A 25,151-nucleotide genomic window follows, 5' to 3' on the forward strand; every position below is an offset into this window, starting at 1 on the left:
CCTACCACTGAATCAAAAAATGATGCAGCTAAATGATGCAGAGACCTGATCTGCTATGAACTCACTCTGCCAATTTAAATTTGTTCAAAAACCCAATGTTTTTGGTACGTTAACTTTGTACCAGCAAGCTTTATGCTGAATCAGGTATCATCTGTCCTGCTGCAGCTGGCATAAAGTCGGCATAAAGTCAGCATAAACACGGCATTGCATGCTCTAGCTGATTCAAAAGGAAAATGACCGTGGGCTCACACCTGATGTGGATCAGATCAGCGCAGCTGAATGATCCAGTAGATCACAGATGCACTATGAATGACTGCTGAACAGTCACTCACATTTTTCACAGAAATTAGGTTTGGACACGCAACCTGCAGTTAAGCTCCCACAGGCCTGATAGTTTGAAGTTGTTAACTCTCCCCAACTAGTGCAGGAGTTGGGAAGAAGTGAGGAACAGTCCTCTCTGCCTCCAGAGGACCAAGCCTCACATGAACAGCTTGGGAAGAAGCAGAACAATTTGACAGAACAAAGCGTTCTTCAGGATGACAATTTGAAAGACAATATTTGATTTTGAGGGAATCTGATCTAGGGTAAGCTAGACTTCTCCCCCATCCTAGATACCACATATTCCAGCAAACTGACTAACTTGTGACCAAAACCAAGAAAGACGAGAAATACTGTGCTAACATTACATTGTACTTGATCATTGTTGATTTGGTCTAGATATTACAGAAACATCCCAATAAAAGACATGTTTATCTACCCATATATCACAGGAGCTAGATATGAACAGGTGAGTTAAAAAATAAAAATCCAGCCTTATATGCCTTTTACCGCATTGGTCAACTGTGGCATAATTTTTGGATTATCCTGATTGTAACTGTCTGCACATTAGTATTAGAAATAATGGACAGGCAGTACAACAATTGAGGGTTTTGGTGGTGGTGGGGTTTTTTTTTTTTGGTCAGGTTATAAATCTCTCTTCTTTATGCTGTCAAGAGTATGGGAGAAACGGATTTCTATAGCAACTTTAAAACGAAACTCACAAATTACTACCATTATGTTAAGTGCTAGATATCCCACTGTGCAGTTTTGCTTTGTGAATTTTTACCTTCTTCCATGCACACTTTTAGCCACTGATCGCACAGCCTTTCAGTGTTTTCTGCCTTTTCCTTTAAATAAACTGGCTCTGGCTCCTTCCATCTGGTTCCCCTTCCGTCAGCAACCCTGCACCTGTTCACACCTCCTCTCCTGTTGGATTCCACTGAACATTTCCTCCTCTGCCAGGGCTATTCTGGCACTCGCAACCTTTCTGTCATTCAATCCATCTGTCAGAAGTGAACTTTGTTTACCGCAAGCTTCTGCTTTCTTCTTCAAGAAGCAAAGCCCCTCAAGGTCATTGTCAAATGAACTGTCGGTGTGGATTTAAATCCACTTCTGCTAACCAGCAGAAGATGAAGTTCTTTACAGTCCTGTATTTGTGAAGATCGGTTTGGGGTGTAGGAGAAATCATACAGAGGCAAAAGAATAGATTTTAATCATCATTTGTTAACTCCAACTGCTAATGTGTTTTTCTTCATATATCTGTATCTGTACCTTTTTGCAAAGACTAGCAGAATCTGAGAAAGACTTGCAGGGCTATGGAAAGAAGTGGAAAAGGCTAATAAAAATATTACCAATAAAATAATAAATGAAAGCTTCTGACTCTCATTTTAACACCATGTAACAAAGATATTGACTAAAAATGCAAAGAGAAAATGGGAACAGCTGAATGAGTAAGTTTACAGTAAAACCTTAAAGCGGCCAACTGCATTCACTGTAATTCACTGTAAATTATTTCATCTGCAGCACCTTTTTTCTTTTTTTTTTTTTTTTTTTTTTAAAAAACTTACCTACTGATGTTTCACATGAAACACTGTTTAAGGGGAAAAAAAATCTGGAATATTTTTTCCTGTTTTCAAGCCTTGTAAAACACACATATGCAACTCCTTGTTAAAATACTGCCTTCCACGTTGAGACAAATTGTAAAGATTCTTTGTCAGGGGTGAGACTAAATGCATATTGTCAACAGGATATGTTATTTTTAGCAATTCCTGTGCCCATATTTCTTTTCAGGAATACATTCTGATAACCACAAGCTCCTGAATTATTAACTAACCTCCTCAACTGGCTCATTCTTCTAAAATAAGAAATACCTTTTAATTTCACTGCATACCTTGGGTATGCTTTAGAAAAAAAATAAAATCTTTCACCAAGATTAAATACTGTACCAAAAAATAAAATACATATTTTAAGTTTTGTAAGCAATTATAATGAACCACCGATTTTATTACCCTTTTACCAAAAATTAATTTAAAGTAAATCTTTCTGGGAGCAAATCCAGGAGGTAATCCAATCTCATTAGCAGAAATGCAGTTATACTTATGTTAGGTCTGAATTTGACTTTAATAAAAATTGCATTGGCAAATACTGCACAAGTTTATCTGAATAATAACTTAATACTGATATATAGGGATTAGTCCCTGCATTTGTTGTCTGATGCATTGATCTTTTCCCATAGGAAAGGACAAGCAGGTGACCAAAAGCACTGGAAATAGAAGAGGGACTCGGGAACAGAAAGAATACACAGCAGCGTCCCACCCAACTACAGAGAAACTTTTATTCCCCAGTTTGATTTAAGCCCTGTAGAAGGCAACTGAACCACAAGGAGAAGCTAATCAAGAACCGTTGCTCCTATTTCTACAAAAATGTAGTTTGATACTCAAACCACCAGGAACGCAGGGGCAACAAACAGCGGCAGGCTATGGAGCTTGCCAGGCTGCCAGCACAGCCAGGGGAAGGAGGTCAGCCCTGTCAAGTAGCCGACAGCAGCGGCTGCGCTCATCTGCTCGCTCAGGACAGGCATCTCCCAGCTCACACTTTCCCCCTGACCAGTCACCGGCACAAGGACACTGAGCAAGGGGGTGAGAAAAGCAGCCAGGCAGCCAAAGCTGGCGTGCTCAGGTGATTTTTCTTCCTCCCTCCATCCATCAGCTACCTTCCACAGAGATGACATCTTACAGGCTGATGCTCTTCGGTGTCAAGTTTGATAAAGACCCCAGTTGAGGACCCTTTGCGTTCTCTGTTGGATATTCTTCTAGGCAAGAATTTCAGAAGCAGAACCTTGCGCAGAAGAAAAAAAAACAAAACAAACCAACCACCACTGTGACTGCACAAAAACCCCAACTTTGAATACACTATTGAAAGCTTAAGGCAGTTTTTAAAATTGTTTAAGTTCACAAATACCAAGCGCTGATAGAAAAAGTACATTTTAGCTTATTGTAAAAACAAGCTTTCAGATGTACTTGAGAGAAAAGCCCTAGAACAAGTCAAAAATAAAGACAGAAATCAGAACCATTTTTCCAGTAGCAAATTCAGCAAAAAAATCCAGCAGCCTTGAATACATGTGTCTGAAAGATTTTTATGGTTCAAAAAAATAAATCATTATCCTGTTGTCATTAGTCACACAAATAGAAAACCTAATTTGAATGAGATCAAAGTAAATATTTTATACACATGCACAAACTTATTACTGTTAGTGCTGAATAATAACTGCTCAAAACAAAGACCTTATAAAGATGTTTGTTTTCTACAGCAGTTAGTCTCTTCTGTATTTCATCTGAATTCACTGCTCGCTCCAAAGCGCTTTAAGTATTGTCACTGCTCCTGAACCACACTCTACATGCAGTAGCAATTTGGCTGCCTCAACAACCTGATGCGATGTATAAAAGATGAAATCATTAGAGAAATTTGATGTGACCAGTTGCAGTTTAAATGCCACGGAGAAAGATGTAGATGAACCCAAGATTAAAATCTGAAAACATATTATTGCCTTTTCCTTGAGAAATTTGTCTGATTGTAGGGCAATAAATTGTCAACCATGTTTTAGCTCTTTAAAAATGAAAAAAAAAGGTGATTTATGAAGACTTTCATATTCAAAAATTAGCACACAATTTTGAACTTATTTTTTATTCACTTATATTTTCTTTCATTTCATTTTAAACTTCATCAATGGCCTTTACATGTTTGTACAATCACCTTAAATATGTTTAAATGATTAAATAGAAAGATATTTGAATAATTGTGTACTATCTTGACACAAAGTATATCAGCTTCGAAATTTCTACAAGGCACTGCCAGAAGACGACAGAGCCGATTTATTTCAAATCATTCAGTATCAGTCTTCGTAAAGCAGCATATGGTCTTATCATGGCAGGTAAAATATTTTACCTTCTATAATAACGCAGAGCAGCTAATTTATCTACATGCTGTATAATCAGATAAACAATTTCAGCTGCACTATGAAAACCTGTAGGCAAGGGAGAAATTTATCCCCCACACTTTATTGATTTTTCCGCCTATACATTCATATAATTGCTAACAATAGAGGTTATATTCTTTCTTCCATCCCCTTCTTCAATTACCTTAAAGCAAGACCTTCTTTTCAGTTGTGGAAATATTTGCAGTTTCTACAGCTGCAGGACAAAGAACTGAGACATTTTCACAGAGTTGCTCGGGGGAAAAGGAAGGGGGGAAAAAAAAGCTTTGCAAGATTCTATTGCAAGTAAAGCAGAGTGAATGACAACTTTCAAAGCTACCACAATCATTTACTAATGTGCTGCTATACCAAATAAGTCTAATTTTTTTTGACAGCACCAAATTAGATTTATTGCAGAAACTGCTGCATAAATAGCATATGGCTATGTTATACCACCTATTTCAAATCCCTGTAATGTTTCCTCCCCTCCCTGCTCAAAATGAATAATTGAGCCAAGCTATAAACCTTCTGCAGACGAGATACACAAGTTCAAAAAGCAGATGCAGGAGACGTAGATGTCTTTGTTTCTTTTCGTCTAGAAAAGTATCACGCATCCCCATCAAACAAAAGTGGGCACTGATAGGTCAGGTCTCCCTTGATACACTTCAGGATTTTATTTCCCCCTTTCCTTGATAAAATTTTGTTTTCATTTCTCGTTCAAGCTGACAGTCATCAAAACGGGGCACGACCTCGTAATCCTCTCGCACATGACTACCTCTTAGTCACACAAGAAATCCTATTGATCTTTACTTCTTACGCAAGTCAAATTATTCATGGGACTCGAGATCAGAAGGCTCGGACCTCCATTCACTCCTCACAAGCTCTCATTTATGGAGAGGGAAGTGCCTCCTCCAAGCAAAAATAAAACACGAGAAAACTGTTTTCATTCATCGGAGGGGCCCAACCCTGTGGGAAGGTGCTGACCTGCAGCTCTCCCCCCTTTTTAACAGGAGCAAAGTTTTCTTAGCGGTTTGCTGGATCGGTCCCCGGACCCACGTGCTTTTGTGTTTCTCTTAATCGCCAAATTCTGTGGTCAAGACGCTGCAACAAGACAAAAATACGACAGCACGTAACCTTATCACGCGACAGGACAAAGACATGTATTTTTGAGGTCGGAGGGCACTGGATAGACCCCGGCGGCCGACCGGCACCTCCCCTCTCCCCAAAGCCGGGGCAAGGCTGGCCGCACGCCCCCCCAAAGTTTGTGCGGTCGCCGCACGGCAAAAAGACCTTTTGCAAGGTCTTCTCTCCGGCCGACGGGCACACCACTGCACACATCGTGGAAAGCTGCGGCTACCCCGCCGCTTGCCTCTCGGTGGTCAGTCCTCCCAGCTGCCCTATCCGTTACTGTCTGATTAGCTCTGCGAAGGAGCCCCTCCCCGGCCAGCTTTCCCCGCCATCTGTTCCACACGCGATGGCTGCCGCCCAGCAGCCTCGCACTGCCCTCCTACCTGGCACCCGGCTCCCGGCCTTACCCCAAAGTGCTAACACAGGTTCTCGCTGCTGGCAGAGTCAGGATTTCATTACTACTACTTTGACAAGTGCAGGGTTGTTTGTAATTTCTCTTTTATCCTGATTTTGATTGTACAACCACCTCCCACTGATTCAGTTTGCTTCAGTTTTGTTGCTCACAGATTTTACTCTCCACATTAATCTCCCTCTGGCATGTTACTGCATCTGTTCCCTTTTTTATTATTAATTTTCAAATTCCCACCATTTTTGACAAAAAGGAGGTAATCTACACTCTGCTTCTGCCCATTTCATTTTCTTTAATTTGGAAGATAAGTATGAAAGCGTGCCAAAGAAGTTAATTCTCCGTTAACAGTTTATTTTCTGGCATCCCGATGCCTTTGTATATGAAAACCAGATAGAAATAAATGTTGACTGAATCACAACAACATAGTTGCAACTGTCCCTAAATTTAATGAAAAGTAAACATATGAAGCAAAATCTAAAAAGTTTATTAGTTTATCAGAGTTCTTTCATGTTATCACTCCTCCTTGCATTTTAAAATAACAGTTTTGTACAAGATGACCAGAATACATTAAAAATTAGAAATCAATCACTGCTTACACCTCGTTTCTTCCTCTTCCTTCTCCCCCCTTTTCTCCCCCCAATTTAAGTGTTATTGGTCCTTTCATCAGTCAGTCAGTCTGGGAACGTAAAACTTATAATCTCAGTCATTTAATATTAGTAACAGAATTTATTTGAATGTTACCTCCGTTCCAGCATAGATGATGGACTCTTTCTGACGTGCTAAAATTGTTGGAAAAAGCACGACAGTAAGCGTACTGCTAACTAATAGATACTACTAGTAAAAAAACCTAATAGATAATACTAAGTACTGTGCAGCCCCCTGGAAGGCTAAGTATAACCACCTTCTATAAATCAAGAAGTCAGTTTATATTTTATTATTTAATAGTATATCTTAAATAGGGAAACCAATGTATGAGGCATGCTGTGATTCTAATGAGGAACGCTGGTGACGACATACAGCTCAACACCAAAGCTTCAGTGACTAAATAATGCCACAGGAACCCAGAGGTGGAATTACAGATTTGTGCGCTTTATTTACGATACATGTAATACAAATTAGCATTAATGGAGTCACTGAAACTAGCAAGAAGGAGCAATGCACACGAGGAAGGCTATAGCACTGCTAAAACCCCCCGTACTCCCCACTTTCTTTGGTATGCTGCTTTCTAAGAGATCATATCATTTTCAAAATTAAGGGAGAAAAGAAATATCACATAAGGGGGGTGGAGTGGGGTGTAAAAATCAAGAACTACAACATCCACTGTCCTCACTGTAATATAAACTTTTATCCTTCAAGTGAGTGACACAGGGATTCAGAGTAGCTTGACAGGTCACCTGAAACTGGAAGCACGGGTTCTTCCACTGTTTAGTAATTTTTCCCCACCTAGAAGCTGACATTCCATACTGCTTTCAATATTTCAAACAAGCAGAGTAAAAAATTAAATTAAACTCAATCTGCTTCAATTCTACCCAATTACTTTTCCCAGCAAATTTTAGACGAAGTTTTAGTCAAACCTATCTTGAGCCGTCTACCTGTCTCCATGTCTGAGAAAATGCATGATGGCATAGAAAAAGTTAAATTTTGAAATTCAGCGATTCCATCACTTCTTAAGATTTATTTAACTGCTTTGGCACATGCAAACAGAAACTACACCTGACTACAACTGAAACAAATAATAGCTTCAGAATTGTTTTGTAACAAAAAGAGGAAAGATTTTTAATGATTATTCCATTATGCAAGAATAGTGAAAAATTTTGTTAAATTAGATGACACACTGCAACCTGAAGCTGTTAACATCTTGCATCTTTTATGTGATCTTTTCCACTAGCATACTGACATGATTTTTAACAATTATTCTCTCAAGAACTAAGAACAATAGATCTGTATGTTTTCTACTCTCTGAAGAATGAATTCAGAGAAGCTTCATTAGCAAGACTCAACCTGGCCAAAGTAATGGGAATTTAACAACGACTCCAGAAGTAATTTCGTAAGATTCTTCTACTATGGTAGCTGTAATATAAATAACCACAAAGCTGAAACTAAGGTAAAAAAAATAAATACTTGAAACAAGCACGGTCAGTGTCATAGCATGGTGACATCTGGAAAGTTACACGACTGACAATCAAAACTACACAGCAAAAGTTCTGTATTTTCCCGGTCATTTGAAGACATACAAATTAGAATTACTAACTAGGTTCAATAGCAGGAAATGCATGTTAATAGCAAGGATTTCTAAGCAACATATTGCTCCAGGAAGAAAGGTGACAGGAAAAGGCAAATTTAAACTCTGTGGCAATGGTTTAGAATAGCTAATTGTAACCTTTTTCTTGATTTTTAACAAGTACATTTTGTTAACTTAGAAGCTGTTTAGTTGGTAATCAATCAACGGTGTCTGAAAACTAGGATGCAGCAAAAAGAAGTGGGACTCCTGGAGAAGAGTGCAGTTCTGCAGATCATTTTCTTTTTCTCTTTAAGACATAGACTGCATGCTCTTTCTCATCTAATGCAGTCATAAAATATTTATCATTTTCATACATTAAAATCCAAAGTTCTTGTATTCATTTTATTATTCTATTTATTTACAATATCTAAACATAGAATTAGTGGATTAGCGAAGAACTTTTCTCCTTAGTAATATACAAATTCATACAAAAGAATGAATTCTTTCTGTACCTCCTCTGCTACCTCTAATTTTTGCCAGAACCACCCAGACAGGTCATGCAAGGCCACAGAAAGACTATCCACAACCGTGTAACAGCAGTTCAGGCCTCCCTCATGTCCAGCGTTGTGAGAAGACTTGGAGTGAACCAGCTGGTCCTCTCCTGAAAAGAGGGAAATCAGCAAGACGAGGCCAAGGCCAGAATACCCAAGAGATGCGCTAAATCAGTGCAATTTCTGCAGCAATCTCCCACAGGCAGGACTCTAGAGCTTAAAATCTGTTTTCCTTGGCAAGTGCCACAGTGAATGATTCTATAACCCCCACAGGACTGCTATTACCACTACCCTTCAAGTGAGTATTTTTCACTGGCACAGCTGCCATTTGAGGTGAAGAGAAAAAAAAGAATGAAAGAAGGCAGACCACAAGCCACTAAAGTTCACGTGCAACAGCCATGGATGTACCAATAAATCAAAAACCTACCAAGTTCAAAATTCAAAACTGATGCCACTAGAGACGTGTAACTTTTATACCTTCACGAATAGAGAAAATCTGTTCTGGCAGGAAGTGATCTGAGAGGAAGAAGAAGAGTACAGGCTAAGGAAAAGTTTCATTTCAGTAGGGGATCTTTTCCTCTGCAACTCAGGGAAAACAGATGACTGTGCGAGAACATCTCTAGCCCTGCCCTACCAATCCAAGTACATGAAGACAACAGGTAACAGCTCAGCTGCAACTAATCTCTCGTCTCTTTTTTCCCCCCTTCTTCACCCACTACAGCAACATCACCTAATGTATTCCTAGAAAGTAGACTGACACTCCAAAGATAAGAAGGACACAAAAACCTACAGAGAACAAAGTATTACAGCATTTGGGGGATATCAAGGAGAAAGATTTGAACCTATTTCCCATGCTTCAGTGTATATATTGTTCTGGCAATTAGATGTCAGCATAGAAAACATTTCACTACTTATAAGCATACTTATAAAGAGAGGCCATAACAAACACAAGGTATAAAAAAAATAAAATAAAGATAAGGACGTTGCAGAAAAGTGGTTGCAGCAGGTCAAACAAAGAAGCTGTGGCAGTTCAGCATCAGTCTCAAAAAGCAGATGTCTGTGAAACTGTATGAGAACAGGGCCAGCAGAGATCGTTACTTGCCCAAAATACTGTTCCCAGCCTGCAGTGATTTGCATCTCAGAAACTTCCCAAGTCAGAGATCACAGACTGAAAAGCTACCCAAATCATCTGTATTTTTGGTATCCAGCTTTTAGTATCTCGCTATGTAAAAGTAGGCAATAGTCCTAATTTTTAAAAGTTGAGTATTTTCACAAAAAAAAAAGAATAAAATTGGCTAGTCAGATTTCCTCCAAGATATCCAGAGCTTTATTGCATATAATCAGCCTTTTGCTAAAAGGAGCGTGGTAAGCCATTTGGTTAACTATCACAACAAATCATTATTAATAAAGTTCTGCTAAATCCAAACTTTAGATATCTTAACAACTCACCCAAAACTTTTTTCAAGTTCATTAACCTCTAGCATATTTTTTCTCTAAATACAGGCTGTTAGAGTGGTACTTTCTTCCATCTGTTAAACAACCGTGCTTTGAATTACACAGAAATGTAGCTGAATAAAAAAGTGATTCATTGAATTTAATAGTTAGGCGAGGCTCTATTTTATTTCCAGTTACTCAATGGCAGAATTCTCACAAAGCCCAAAGAGTAAAAGACTTGGATAAACATGCAGACTTCTGTTAAGTGATAAAAACCTAGGATTTTTTTTCCCCCCATGTAAAATTTAAGCTAAGTTAACTTTCTTTCCTTAAGGACTGAGTAAAAGCTGCCAGATTTGTTTCTGGATGTTCACTCTTGGGGGGAACAGGGGGAAAGAACCAAACAAAACCCCCACACACAACCAAAACCCTGCAAACAGTCAGACAATAGCATTTTCTGTGGCAAAAGGAGAAATTCCTCCAGTTACCAAAAGTCAAGCTGCAATGAAAAATTGGCATGTTAACCTGCCGGTGTTTTCTAGAAATGTGTAATGAATAGTACAGTAAATGGCTTTGGGAGCTACATCCAAGGATGGAGTGAGCTCAGGAAAAGTCTCTTATCACACAGTGTTTGTGTTATACCACATCTCCACTGAGCAAGTGACTTAAACACCCTCCTCACATACTTGAACTTACCTGCTACTCATAGACAGTAATGCTACCTTTTGATTGTTTAATCTTCAATGAAGCTTAACATGATTATGTACATTTATATGTTCCTGGTCACGCTACTGCAGAAACTTCAGGTTATTAATCTGAGAACTCCTATGCTGAAAGGTGCTGCTGTACACTGCAGTCTCAAACAATAGCTAAAATGCCTTTGTCCTACCAAACACAGACACAACAGAAAGAATGCAGGTTCCCCTGCTCTTCTTCCAGCCCAAAAGCATGCTACCCCATCAACGGAGCCAAACATTGTCTTTTCTTCACACTAGTAATTTCCTCTTGTAAATTATAGTTCATAACTCGTTGTAGTTCATAACTCACTTATTTAAACCTCCGCTTTCAACATGACTGAGGGCTGCCCATGCAATCAATGACTGCAAATATCTACAACAACTGTGGGGAAGCCTGTGGCAAAAAATTAGCAGAATGAAATTGGTACTACAGCATGTAATAGGATAAGGGGTACCTGGTGAGGTGCAGTTGGTGCTCAGATTTACTCAGCAGTTCTGTCAGTTTTAGGCACTCCTCTCTGGCTCCTGTCACATCCTGCTGGGCTTGTTCCAGACGCTGTTTGTTTCCATTCAGCTCTAATCCCAGTTTTTCTATTTTCTTAGAAAATTGTAGAACCAAAGAAAATATATTTAAGAAATGCACAGAGATGCATTTTAAGACAATAAATCTTAGTGTGATCAAAGCTCCTGAAAAACAATGCACGCTCTTGTTTTAGAGCAAAAGTAGTTTGTTGCTAAAAAATGGAAAACACGCAAATTCGAGTACTTGAAATTACATTCTTACGAAAAACCAAAATGCATATCATATTTAAATACATTAATACACAATCAATGTTATTGTCTTCAAGTGGCTTAGGAGATCCACGCATTCAATCATTTTCCGATTTTCTCATTTGAAGGCTTCCATATTTGTGTCCCAAAGTCACTGTGTTAGAGAGCCAGAAGGCAGCAGAATAGCGGCCATCTTCAGAAGCTGCTGGGCACAGGATAGCTCTTGTCGTCATTTATTTTACTTATGTATTACATGAGCAATGACACACAGGAATTTAGCTTTGCCATATTCACATAATATTATGCAAGAGAATAAAGGTCATTTAGTGATTTTACTATTACTGAAAAGAAGTTATTTATGTCTTATAACTGAATATGAAACATATGAGCTGCTGTTAATCCTGTCATTTTCTTAATATGATTAGTCCTTATATGTCAACTAAACCCAGTAAATAAATCTAACTTAGTTGATGAGTCGATTATCGTTATTTTACAAATAACGATAATCAAATTTACATGACCAGCATCTTTGATTCCCGTGAAGCATACTGGACTTAGTACCTCTAACTGAATCATACTATCAACAATTTAAACATTTTTCACAAATATTCTCAGAAGGATTACATTTTGTCCATATACATATACAACATACAAGTACCTGTAAGAATCCATCTGTAACGTAGTATTACACTTCGTCCTAAGGATGCTTTTAAGGAGGCCAGTGGAGTACAGAATAAACTGACAATGTAATCTTATCATGTAGTAACTGTTCTGCACTAACTCCCTACATAAATATTTATTTGTTGTTGGGGCTGGAGGGAACTTGCACGTTTTTCAGTCAACTAAACTGTGAAAGGTCATTTGTAGTACAGAATAAAATTGTTCATACAAGGAGTCCGTGCTGAATAGCTATTATACTTTAAATTCATACCATAACTTATTTTGTGATAGCTTCCTTATGTAGACAAGCCTCAATATCTTCTTCAGTTAATGAAATTATTCATTCAAACATCCTACAAGAACAAATGAGTGTAATTCAGTCCCAATATTTGCACTTGAAGCACCTTTTCAATGTTGTCTCTTTTCCTCCCATGAAAATGTTAACCTAAACCACTTACAGTAAGTTATGATGTCGCAGACAAACACAATCTCTCCATCCAGAAGAATGTTTCATGATGTTCTTTTTTTTTTACATTTATTTTTAATTTTGCTAATTACTTAACTGTACACTTTTTTACCCCAAGAGCATTCAATAAAGTTTCATGAAGGAAATTGTGATTAAAATTTGAATGTCACCTGCTCACATAGACCAGACCACCTATCAAATTAAATCAGTAATTCCAAGTTCAGATACAAAGATAGTGAAACTATCTACAAAATTGTTAGTATTCTTCCCCTTTAAAGAATGTGACAACTTATTACACTGCCAGAATATTTAAGAACCAGGTGTGCAAAGGTATTCAGTTACATATCCTTTGCGTTTTCACTTATTTCCAGAGACTTTTGCATATTTTAAATAGAACAACAGAAGTCTCAGTGGGTTCTCTACACTATTCTTCTTAACAGCAGCAGTTCATTAATATTATTTCTCCATTCATAGTAAACAGGGACATGAGTTCCTCACTGTCTTTACAAGTTAAAGATAGGGAAGTTCTGCAACATTCTTAAAATTTGCTTTAAGAATACACCCATTCAGCATACCTTTAAAAAAACCAAACCACAAATTAGTCAAAAAGCATCAACTAAGTATTTGAAAAAGCACAACCACAGCTGAGAACATAAATACACTCTAGATGACTCCTTCAGGGAAAAGTTTCAAGGAACAGATGGGCTTTACACCATTGCCTCGAGTTAAACAGGCTCAGTCAGGTTTTGACACAGATCCACAGAAGGAAGCAAATTCCAAGTGCAAGAACCTCTGGTGAAAATGTTCTGCTTCCATCAGCCAGATGTTGAACCTGCAGGGTTGAACCCAAGAATACATCCATAGATTTCAGTTGTCATCAAAGTGCAGAGAGAAATTCTCAGACAATGACTCCATGACAGGATCTTTAAAGATTCACAGGAGTCTTATGATTTCTGTAAAAAAAAGTCAAGAAAGCAAGCATAGGTTTTGAAGAACAATTTTACTTCTGCTACTTTCATCAGTAATTCCAAAATTCAGAATCAGCTCCTTTACACACACACTTGTGTGTGGGTGTATATAGATAAACAGAAATATATCTTAAAATACCTATATTTAGAGGTACTCCCAGCATGAGCTACATGAAGAGTAGGAACTCTACTCAAGAATTCCAGCAATGACCACGTCAGAAACAGCAGACAACCTCATGAGAAAGGGATGGCAGAAAAATGCCATCCAAGAGAACATGCTAACAGCAACTCAGAAACCAGAAGCATCTAATCCAGGTATATTTATGGATATCAACTAAATTCTTCTTTTTGAAACACCATAAAACGTTCCCTGAAAATATTTTGGTAGGATCCATCCATCATGCTGAAAACAGAGAGCCCGTACTCTGAATGCTACATGTTACTTTGGTTTAAAAACTCAGACAATAGTTTGAAACCTATGAAGCCTCAGAACTTGAGACTTCTTCACACAATAAAACCCAACCTCTTCTCTCTCCTGCAAACAATAACAGTCTCATAAATGTATACACTCTACCCTGAAATACGTCAAGTCCAGGCCATCACTAGGTCATCACAATATAATCAGAATTTAAAATACAGAGAAATTACAGAACCAATGAGTCTTCTTCACTGTTCCTGCAGTGAACTTTATCAGGCAGCATCTTTCCAAAACTACTCACTCAAACTAATTTTGGTGTTACTTTTAGCTCCCGTTTCTTCTACTGGGAAGCTGCAAGCAGTTCTGTAGCTGCTATCTGGGCCTCAACGTAATTGCAGGGACAGAAACAGAAACAAACCACCAACTAAAGTATTTTGCTGACAACTGCTTTTCATGCAGCGTTAATTTGATCCCTCAGTGCCTATCACTTGTGATACAGCTTTTTACAACATGATCAGAGAGTATTTCTTCAAGGTACTTAACTTTTCAATGTATGTGAGAGACAAGAGATGGAGCACAGAACTGCAAAAAGACAGATGACAATCTTGCATTTAAGAAAATCTGAAACAGATTTTCAGTATAACAAGGAACAGAATTATCATAATGTATACGCACAACAAGACTACATTAAGGTTGGAACAGGCAACTTCTGGTGCTTAACTCCACAACTTTAATATTCTTATTACTTCTGCACATAATTTTAAAAGTACTATTTAATCTGTCTTGCACTGCAGTTGCCTAAACTCCCAGGAATATCAACAGGCACTTTGCCATTGAAAGATGGCAGGCTAAACCTCAGTAAGAGAATCGTCATTATTAGTAAGTTGAAATACATTAATACTATTTGGCACACATATCCAACTCAGTTACAAGAAAGAAGTTTTACTAAACAAAAATTAAAGCATTGGTGAAATAACACTGCAGTAAAATTTTATTTTATATCAATTATTCTTTTTTCAGTATTACCACCAACCACCTTTTATATTTTAAGTTGTCCACTTTGAAGCATATAGGACCCTTCTATTTATTTTTTTTCTTGAAACACTTAAAATAAGTGTTTCACTTCTCATTCATTTATGATGAGTTTACAAATTATGTTCTGATTTTCGGAACGCATTTTTAGGTGAACACACTGGAGATTCTTATTCAGTGACATAAATGCAACTTATTGGAAAACATAAAAGATTATTTCTCAAGCACTGGATCAATCTTCAAATATCCTCTTCATAGATTATCTGAAATTATCTTCATCTAACAATACTTATGTACATTGTAAAAAAGTGCTGTTTAATTAACTAGGCATCTCTTTATCTCTACAAAATCTGATCAAATGAAATAATAATTTCACTCAAAACAAGCCAAATTAAAGATTAAAATAATTGTTTAATTCTTTTCATACTGTTGCTGATTCTATTGTATGCAGAAAAATGCAACTTTAAATTCCAAACTAGCAGATGTTTTTCACAGAATTTTAAATAGCAGCAAACTGACAGAAAAGACAAATGCTTTTTTTTCAAACAAATGAGAATGATTAAGCAGTGATAAAAGAACTTGTACTCTGAAGTAGATGCAAAAGCAACTTCAGAAGACTTTGAACCAAATCAAAAATATACTAAAACCAAATGAATTCATAAGTGATTTATGACATTCACTGTTGTACCAGTATGCTCACACATCAGGTAAGAAAATACACAATATAACCTGAAAAATAAATTCTGCACTGACTATACCATTGCACAAATTCTGCAATAAAATAATTCAGGAGGGGAAAATATTCTTGCGAATTTCCAATACTTTCTTTCTGTTTCGTACCTCATTGTCTACCATTATTAAAAGACTAAAGGGGCATAAAATAGAACCAAAACCAGAAGAACGAATATGATGTAATAAAAAGTAACATGTAATTACTATGGTAGATGGTATTTGCAGTTACACCCCCAATCAACTTCTATAAAAACACATACACTTCAAATTAATACACAGTAAAATTTTACAGGCCCTGATGCTCACATGTTAAGTTTCATTTACTAAAGTAGCCCTTGAAAGCAATGAAAATCAGTGACAGCGCACAGGACCGAGACTATAATTAAGGTCTTTCTAATGGGTGCCACCAGTATGGGCATTCACATACCTTTAAATATTATGTACATCAGTGACAGGAAATTTTTGCACCGTTTGACACTGATCTCAATCCATGCTGCCTTCTTTACTAATTGATTAGGGACAGAACAATCATACCCTACTATAACACTAATTTTTTAAAATTACTTTTTATTTCTTAATTGAAAAAGCCCAACAGAACAAGCCAATTTTTGTAGCGAGATTTTGAGGTATTTCACTTGGAAAGATGACTATTGGTTCACATGCAGCAGGGGTCACTTGCAGCCATTTCTATCCTAATCCTGATATCAATCAAGCAACTCGAGGTTCCGAGTGGTCTCTAAACCTCAGACCTCCCAGGCACGGCCATCTGACATAGCATATTGCACCTGAAGAACTATCCAACTTTGTAAAGAGAGCTAGGGCCATCACGAGGTTGACCCGCACCACGTCCCAACAATGTTATTCTCCCTTTTGCACTCTATATGAATTACTGCTGCTTCCCAGTTGAATTTGAATGAGGATACAAAGCAGTTCTGAAAACTAAATTTGGTTTTAAAGGGGAAATCTCCTTTCCAGAAGTAGATTTATTATAAAGCTATGAGAATGTACAAATAATAGTAAAAAATAAAATGTACACAAAGCTTAAAGGAGTCCACAAAGACCACCTCTTTTGAAGAGGTCAGTTCACAAAAATCATAAGACAGCTGCAAATTCTACAAATCATTTAGCCCAAAACAGAAATATGAAAACCTTTCATGACATGAAAGGCAACTAACCTAGGCAGAAACGCAAGAAGAGAAGTTACCCCACTAAATACCCACAGTTCCTTTGAAGGGTTTTACCCTATGGCCGGCTCACAAATCAATTGACCTCTACAGACCAGAAGGACAAGCAAAGACATAACCTAGATAAGCAACACAGACTGTCATTTGTTGGACCGCGATTATTATAGTCTGATCTGGTAGGACTCCTGAATTTCTCAAAGAGAGGTAGTTTAGAGACCACTTTGTCACTTGAACTGCAAAGAAATGTAACGGGACCTGGCAGTACTGTGGCACCCCGTGTGCACCACTAAAAGGCAGAGCCTCAAGATGAGAGCCATTACCTAAGCAAAGGGCAGCAGCCACAAGCCCTCTGCTTCCAAGAGAGGGGATGCTGCAGTTTGCTAGGAAGAGCAGGGGCGCTGGAAGAACTTCCTGGGAACAGCGTGGAGGGGGGCTGCTCTTAAATACACACATCTTTAAGTCCCCTTGAAGCAAATTTTCTACCTGTAATTGTTACCTGGGGCAAGGAAAAATTCATGTTACTAAGTATATATTCATGAATACATACACACGATTTTTTAATTAAGCAGTAATCTTAAGTGCCTGTCCTTGTACAAACTCTCAAAGAGCAATACGGCCCCTGGATACCGTGGATAAATAACCTGTGAAACAGACAAGAGTGAATGGCTGAAATGTGTTATACAAGGATTTTACCTCATTATTTCCCTGAAAATATTTGCTTTCAATTTGCCAAAATATTTGAACTGCAATACTATTCCAGGAACAAAACTTCCAAACACATAGAGATTACTACACGTTTTAACAGCCAGCATTGCTGTACTACAGATTAGCTCAGCAGCCACCAGCAGAGATAAGAAAGTTATTTTGTTCCACAGTGGAACATGGGGGTTTTTATTATATTTTTAATGGATTTCACTGACGGTAGGGGCGGGGTGGGGGGGGCACAGGGACAGGAGGGGAACGGGGTGGTACAAAATAGATGGTTTGCTTGCTGATAAAGGAATTTGAGAAAAGGAGGGATACATACAGAAAAAAGGTAGGGGAAGATTACTCCTACTTCATTATTGAAAAACAGGAGAGAACTAAACTTACACTTTTTATCCTTTTCAACACATATTTCAGATTACTGATATGGGATTGGCTCTTTTCTCCTGGACAGCATTAAGGAATAGCTGGAAAGAAAACCTACGCCTGTAACAACCGACAAGTGATAGTCAGGGACTTTTACACTCTTTTTCTTCTGATTGTTGGCACAATGACTATTGATAAAACAACCATTTTTCTAGTCCAAGGAGGAAGAAAAAAAACACAGAAAACAAGCATTTCTTTACATATATAATGCATATACGCACTATACCAAGAGCTATGAAACTCTTTTCCTACTTTGAATAATGTTTAATCCACATCAATTATTTTCTCTTTCGGTATACTAACGGGGTGACATCACACTGGATGCCAGACCATGGCTCAAGGTTACATGGGCCAACTGCACCTATAAACAATAAAAACCTGGTTACTAACTCGGTCATTCCTCTTAGCAGACCACCTGCCTAGCGGAAGCAGACCAGTACAGAAAATTCTACTACTGGGAATCCCGGTCCCAGGGATTCTTCTTATGAGAACAGGACAATGAATTTAATGAAGGCTGCTCATACCACTGATTCTTGAGGAATGGATGGCTGACAGAGGAAAGCAATGCCATAGCAGAAAAGCAGCAACCATAATTGTAATTAAACGTTTCTTTTGTTATATCTTGCAGGGTTCTAGATGAATGTTTTTCCTCAAAAATCTGGAGATGAGCTAGTAAGTTCAGTTCCAAAAAAAAAAAAAAAAAAAAAAGATACTCCTTCTGAACAGGTCAGAAAAACCATACCATAGCAAGTCATAAAAGTACTATCATTTTACTCCTTATTTACCCATTTTCAAATTAGCGCATCGAATGCCTCAAACTGAAAATGATACATTAAAAGGAGATCAGTTCCAGCAAGGGTTATCACATCTTCTTAATGCTTTATTGTCCAAAAAGCAGTTTGGTTTTGCTGCTTTTAAGTTCATTATACTGAAGGTCAGAGCAGGTAAGAAAATTTGATGCTAAGAGTTTCAAGCTGTCTGCTAGGTTTTGTGTTTTTTCCTCCTTGCCAAATAGCATTCAAGTACGTTTATTGATTTCACACAACTTCTTTCCAAAACAAAATTTCCAGAGCATCTTTTTAACTAACGAGGTCACAAAATCTCACATATAAGACGGCTACAAGAATACACATAACACACAATCCTAACCCATCTTCAGCAGCGTTATTAAAACATTTAATTTTATTAAGTTTCAAAACATCGGGTGATATCCTGAATGGCCCAGCTTGTGAAAAATCGTCTTTTAAAGCCTGACTCATGGAAGCCTGATACTGATTCCTAAAAAGTTGTTTCAGTGAATCAGTGACTTCAGAGGGATGTATTGGTCTTGCTTCGGATACTCTGCAACACTTCCAGGACATGTACACAATTCTTGGCCTGCACTATTTCTGATGAAGACAGAGTCAGTAATCTCTCCACTTAGAATCTCTAAACTAAATTAGGTTACTATAAATCATGGATTTATGACAAATGCAATAAACATTCCCAAAATACCTTTTGGCAAAATGCTTTGGACTGCAATTTTGCCAGATTTTTATTTGTCTGAAAAACTGTTGGTCTATAGCGTACAGAGACATCATTTAGGTTCTGTCATACTACACAAAAATGCTTTGATGTGCGGCCCTTTCCATTTGAATAGGTTGTGCCTATCAGTGACTCTCCAACTTCTTTTCATTTGGGCTCATGAACTTCCATACAGGCAACTCTTAAAAACCTGTGGGTTTTACTATAATATTTCTGGAGCTTTTCATTCTTTCACCTACAAGGTAGGCAGCAGAATTCTGTAGTCACCCACTTCAAACTACATTCGCCCAATTTTAAAGGCACTATTAAAATAATAGCTTTTTACAGATTAAGATCACGAGCCTGGATTTATTTCTACACGAGGTATTTATCTGATTCCTCAAAACATGGTAAAATAAAATTTAAAAGCTTCCTTTAGTTTCTGAAGTTGGGTTTAACGATGTCCTATTGCTTTATTACAAGGAGACCAGAACTCCCAGTGGTGCAACGCTACCGGTAAGAACTATCTAATAAGGATGACACCCAAATTGGCTGGGACCACATAAACCAGTACTACAAAACCATTTTCACTTTTACATGCTGAAGCTTGCAAGATTTTTATAAACTAAATAAAAATGATTTGCAGACAAACAGAAAGCAAAAGATTAACAGTGTACTTCATTTTTATTTTTATAATGCAGAACAGAAAAGAGCAAGTGATGCTAATCTGAGGAAACGATTTCATAGTGTGTTAGAACTATGATTTCTATTAGAAATGCACAAATTATGCCATGTAGTGCTTCGAAATTCATGGAAAAAGTATTATAAAAGTGAAGTCCTGCTGTGTCAAATATGCCACACAATTTTTGTTCTCATAACAGCTATTTAGGTTAGGGCGTGACTTTTCTCCGCTATAGCTGTGCTAGTACAACCCCTAGTGTGGACACAGTTTACTGCCATGAAGGCATTATATCCGTATAACTTATAAAGCTTGTTCCTAAGGAGAAAAAGTATTAAGTAAGGCACTGTTATTTCAGCACAGCTACGTCCACAATGGGAGGGCTGAGAGCAAAAAAGAGAGGGCAGTAGGGTATGCTACTTTACAACATACTGGGCCAGATGAACAGATGCAGGTTTTGTGTAGAGAAACTGTGTGGTATATGGCTTTCTCCCCCCCGTCCTCCATAATCCTAATGTTAATCAGGATCGTGATGGATGATATTACAAAACACTCATTCAATTTAAGTGGTAATACTGCTCATTGCTGCTTCGTTTTTAGTTTAAAAAATATTCATGTCAAATATTAATAACCAGTAGTCATACCTAAGTGCCAATATTTGTTATCGGTCCTAACTGAGTAATAGATAGGAAAAGAGATATTAGAATAAAACAGAATGATACCAAAGATATATACTCCCTTTAATATTCTTAAATGATAGAAATTCAGTTTTGAAGAACTTTATAAATATCAGTGTATGATTAATACATATCTGTACTTACTGACATATGTATCTGATGATCCTAAATTGTACATATTGGGATTTTTGCCTATTCTGACACATCTGAATAATTTTAATCCATTTTAAAAAGTCACTACATATAAAATCAAATACATATTCAAACCCAAAATTTATCCACAGCACAAATAAAAATACAATCATACCTCAAGAAACAGTAAACTCATTTCAATGTGTTCAAAGACAATCTGAAAAACAATTCTTTGCTTTTAAAACAGAAATATGAACCATTTAATATAAAATAGCATGAAAATATTCATACATTATTGTCTCTCTACTTTTAAAAAATAAATATGTATTTATTTTGAACAGATGGTGGCCAAGGAAGGTATCAACTCTGTCTCCTAGCCAGAAGGTCAGGTCATGGCTGAGAGACCAAAGAACAATTACTGTTTGCTATTTAGTAATTTCACCATATAGGATGAAACATTTTAGTTTTTTCTTTAAATACAAAGCTAGATGTGATTGAGCTGTTTTCATTTAATTTAAATGAAATAATTTGCAACAACTTATTAACATTTGTTAACATTTGATTTTAAAAAACCAAACAAACATGCCCTCCAAACACCCCCCAAAACCAAAACCCCAAAATGGACACACACTATTTTTCATTGCCTTTTAACATGTTAAACAATAATAGGACCTATATAGAACTTTCTTGTTTACTAGAGCCACAGCTATAAAACAGCTGCTAGATGCAGAGCCTGAGAATTTCAAAATAGTTTGTCTTCCTTTTTTTAAGGAAACAACAACCATTTTTGAAAAATATACTTTTTTTACGTAATTACTTTACGTAATTTACTTTATATAATTACCAAATTACTCAAATAATCTTTCCTGATAGGAACTTGCCCTCCCATCACTTCACTTTAATTATATCAAATTATAAATCACCACATTTTGGTGTATTCATTTCCACACTGAATAAAATACCAGTATGTTTATAAATGAGGTTAAAGTATTTTGTTAAATTTTGCAATTTGCTCAAAAGGTAATCCTGAGGCAAGTTGGAGAACATGATTAAAAATCCAAGATACTTCTTCAAATATGTTATTAAACACATCCTGTTTTATTTGTATGCCAAGATTATGCCAACTCTCTTATCTGTGATATCTGTCAAGACACAGACGACAAGCCTGTTTTTTGTTTTTTAAAGTGTCCTTAGGCCTAAAGGATGCAGGAGTGGGGGGAAAAAAAAAAAGCCAACCCTGAAAATAAAATGCTTTAAGGCCCCTGTTTTCTGCACTGTATGATTATCTATACATACTGAAAACTTATTTTATCTAGTAAACTTCACTTTTGGATTTTACATATCTCTTGATTATAATTTAAATTAATATTGCTTCTAGCCTAAGTTCGTACTTTTAAGTTAATAAACTTACTGTCCTACATGAAGATTTTGGGGCATTGGTAAATAAAAATATAATTTCAGAAAGACTGCACTTTTCTCTACATATATTCTTACACAGGGACTGATTTGTTCACTTATTTACAAGAAAAAGAATAATTTAAAACCTGTTGGATAGGCTGCTCTAATAACAAAATTCATATAAAAAAATTATCCTCATGTGCATCTTATATATCTGGGTATTCAGAAGACGTCCACTCTCATGTGGAAATCACAACTTATGAAGGAATAACTGGAGGTTTGAATATCTAGAGAAAACCAGACAGAACCTACACAAAAAGGGCACTTCAAAAGATGCAGATTACACCTGTTCAAGCTCTTTGCCAAGTATGTCGCAGGTTACTCTAATAATCTTTATTACTGCATGGGGTGGTTTCTCACAGACTACCTGTAAACCATAAACTGTTTTTTATATTATTATAAAACACAGTTTTAGATAATCAACAATTAATGCCTCGTGTAATTTTTATATAGTTATTTTTTCTAGAAGGTTATTTTTGGTTTGGTTTGGTTTTTTTTAAAACTTTTCTATGAATCCTAGCATTCATTAACCTCAAATCTTTAAAAAACTGGAAGATAAATTATTCTCATTTTTGGTATAGTTAAGTTATAATTATAGACTTTAATGTTTTGTCAGGCTGCATGTATACGTAATTATGTGTGGATTTCTTTGTGAGAAAAAGTGTATAAACATATGTATACAGTACATACAATTTAAGTACGTTGTATGAATACATATGATAGAGTAATGCTATATGAAAGCATGGGATGAGTATTATGTAAACCTGAACATACTAGGGCTGAAAACAAGAATAAGATAACCAAGAGGTATTTATTTAACAGTAATCGCTGGCTTGTTGCCATTAATTTAAAAACCATTTAACAGTAATAAATGACCACTATTAGAAAAACGAATCATTCCAGCTTCCGAAATAACCCTACTTAGGCTTCTAATAACTGCAAAGTTATAGCAGTATTATCTCTTACCTGGTCCTTAATTTCAAGCTCCCTTATAGTTTTTGTTCTGTACTCTCTGAGCTCCTTTTCTGCCTCATCCTTCTTCATTTTGGTTTGATTCAACTGATAGCGCATTTCTCCACACACCTGTTAGATTATGCAGACAACACGATCTGTAGCTTGAAGAATCCATAGCCTATGGTTTGCATTTAGATCTTTTGGTGCCCTCTAGAGGTCATTTAAATACAACATATTTTAATTTTAAGATATTGTAAGACTACATACGGTAAATGTTTTTATATAAAAAGGTGGATCTGAATTCTCTATATAGTCATTAACTTTGAAATATGCAGTGCCTTCTAGATTCAATTATATTTGGATCAAGATTTTGCTAAGTATAAATATTTATGTTGTAAATATATGTGCTACTAAATACAGTTAAACTACAGTCGCTGATTCTATATTCTTCTCCCTTTCTCTCCAAAATCCCAAGGAAGTCTATGTCAACACTTTCAAAACCTAGAAGTAAAGGATCTATCACACTCCTATATAAGGGCGTAGTTTCTTATCTTGCCAGTTTTCCACTGTTAAGAAAGAAAATGTTTAGATGTTAATACAACAATTTTCAAAGTTATATCAGAGCTTTATAGACAAACTGAAGGTAAACTCCTTAAAAACAATACCTAATTCAAATATATGCATGGGTCGGAAGAAAGGGATCAAAGCAATGTTTAAAGAAATCTAGTATCACTTCCACAAGGGCAACAATTATTCTCTGCTGTTGGGATGTTTGTTATGTTATCTCCTCATTCCTGTCCACCTGCAGGCAGCTCAACTTCAGAGGGTCTGTAGAGGGGTTTGGGGAAAGAAAGAGAAAGAAAAAAATACCCTACGCCATCCCTCCCACATAACTTTCACTACTGCTGGGCAGGGATGTTATTCTCCCGTTGTCCAATTTCAGACTTTTAAAGGATTCTATTTGATCTTAACTGTTGGGAACGGAGAAGGATGGTGGAAAGCTGTCCACTTTTTGTCCTTATCCTGTGCAATCACCGACTATTTGTGCCTGTTCATTTCACCTTAATTAACCAAACATAAATACATGAACATTCTCTAATGAGAACACAAATGTGTTTGCTTGCAGCTACTCTTAGAGAACTTTCTTTCCAACTCACTCTGCTTTCCTGCCCCATTTACATTCTTCCACCAGACTTGCTTCTTATGCTTCCTAAATGTGCACACTTAATTTGCTGCTACAATCCTCTGTTCTTCTCAATCTCCCTACGCACATTTTACAGCCCAAATTAGTTTCTATTTTTCAGTCTCATACCGCCTACCTTTTTTTCCTCTTCTTCTAAAAAAAAAAAAAAAAAAAAAAAGACAGGGTAAAAGTAAATATGCATACTGGAAACAAATCACCTTAGGAAAAAACAAAACCAACTGTCATAACTTTAAGAAGCAGCATAAAATCAAAGAAGAGCTTGTGAATTTAGCCCTGTTGCAATTAATGCAAAGTAGCAAATGCTCTGAAGAATGACGAAGTTCTAAAGCATTATTTTTTTTTTTAAATACTGAGATATCATATGCAACTAAAAATCCTAAAATGCAACTGCATGGGTTGCCAACCCTGTCT

The 25,151-nt window shown here is 36.8% G+C and overlaps 1 protein-coding gene across 4 annotated transcripts in view; it reads right to left on the reverse strand.

The window, feature by feature from the left end:
- The window catches only part of SDCCAG8 (SHH signaling and ciliogenesis regulator SDCCAG8), a 114,004-nt gene that overhangs the window by 58,355 nt on the left and 30,498 nt on the right, over positions 1 to 25,151 (reverse strand). For all 4 annotated transcript variants that reach the window (XM_063328918.1, XM_063328919.1, XM_063328920.1 and 1 more), the window contains 2 exons: positions 23,549 to 23,665; positions 11,227 to 11,369 (listed from right to left, as the gene is read on the reverse strand). In XM_063328918.1, coding sequence (XP_063184988.1) covers positions 11,227 to 11,369; positions 23,549 to 23,665 — 260 coding nt within the window. The remainder of the gene's footprint in view (positions 1 to 11,226; positions 11,370 to 23,548; positions 23,666 to 25,151) is intronic.

Source organism: Chroicocephalus ridibundus, chromosome 3, assembly GCF_963924245.1.
Source record: "Chroicocephalus ridibundus chromosome 3, bChrRid1.1, whole genome shotgun sequence".
Classification (NCBI taxonomy): Eukaryota; Metazoa; Chordata; class Aves; order Charadriiformes; family Laridae; genus Chroicocephalus; species Chroicocephalus ridibundus.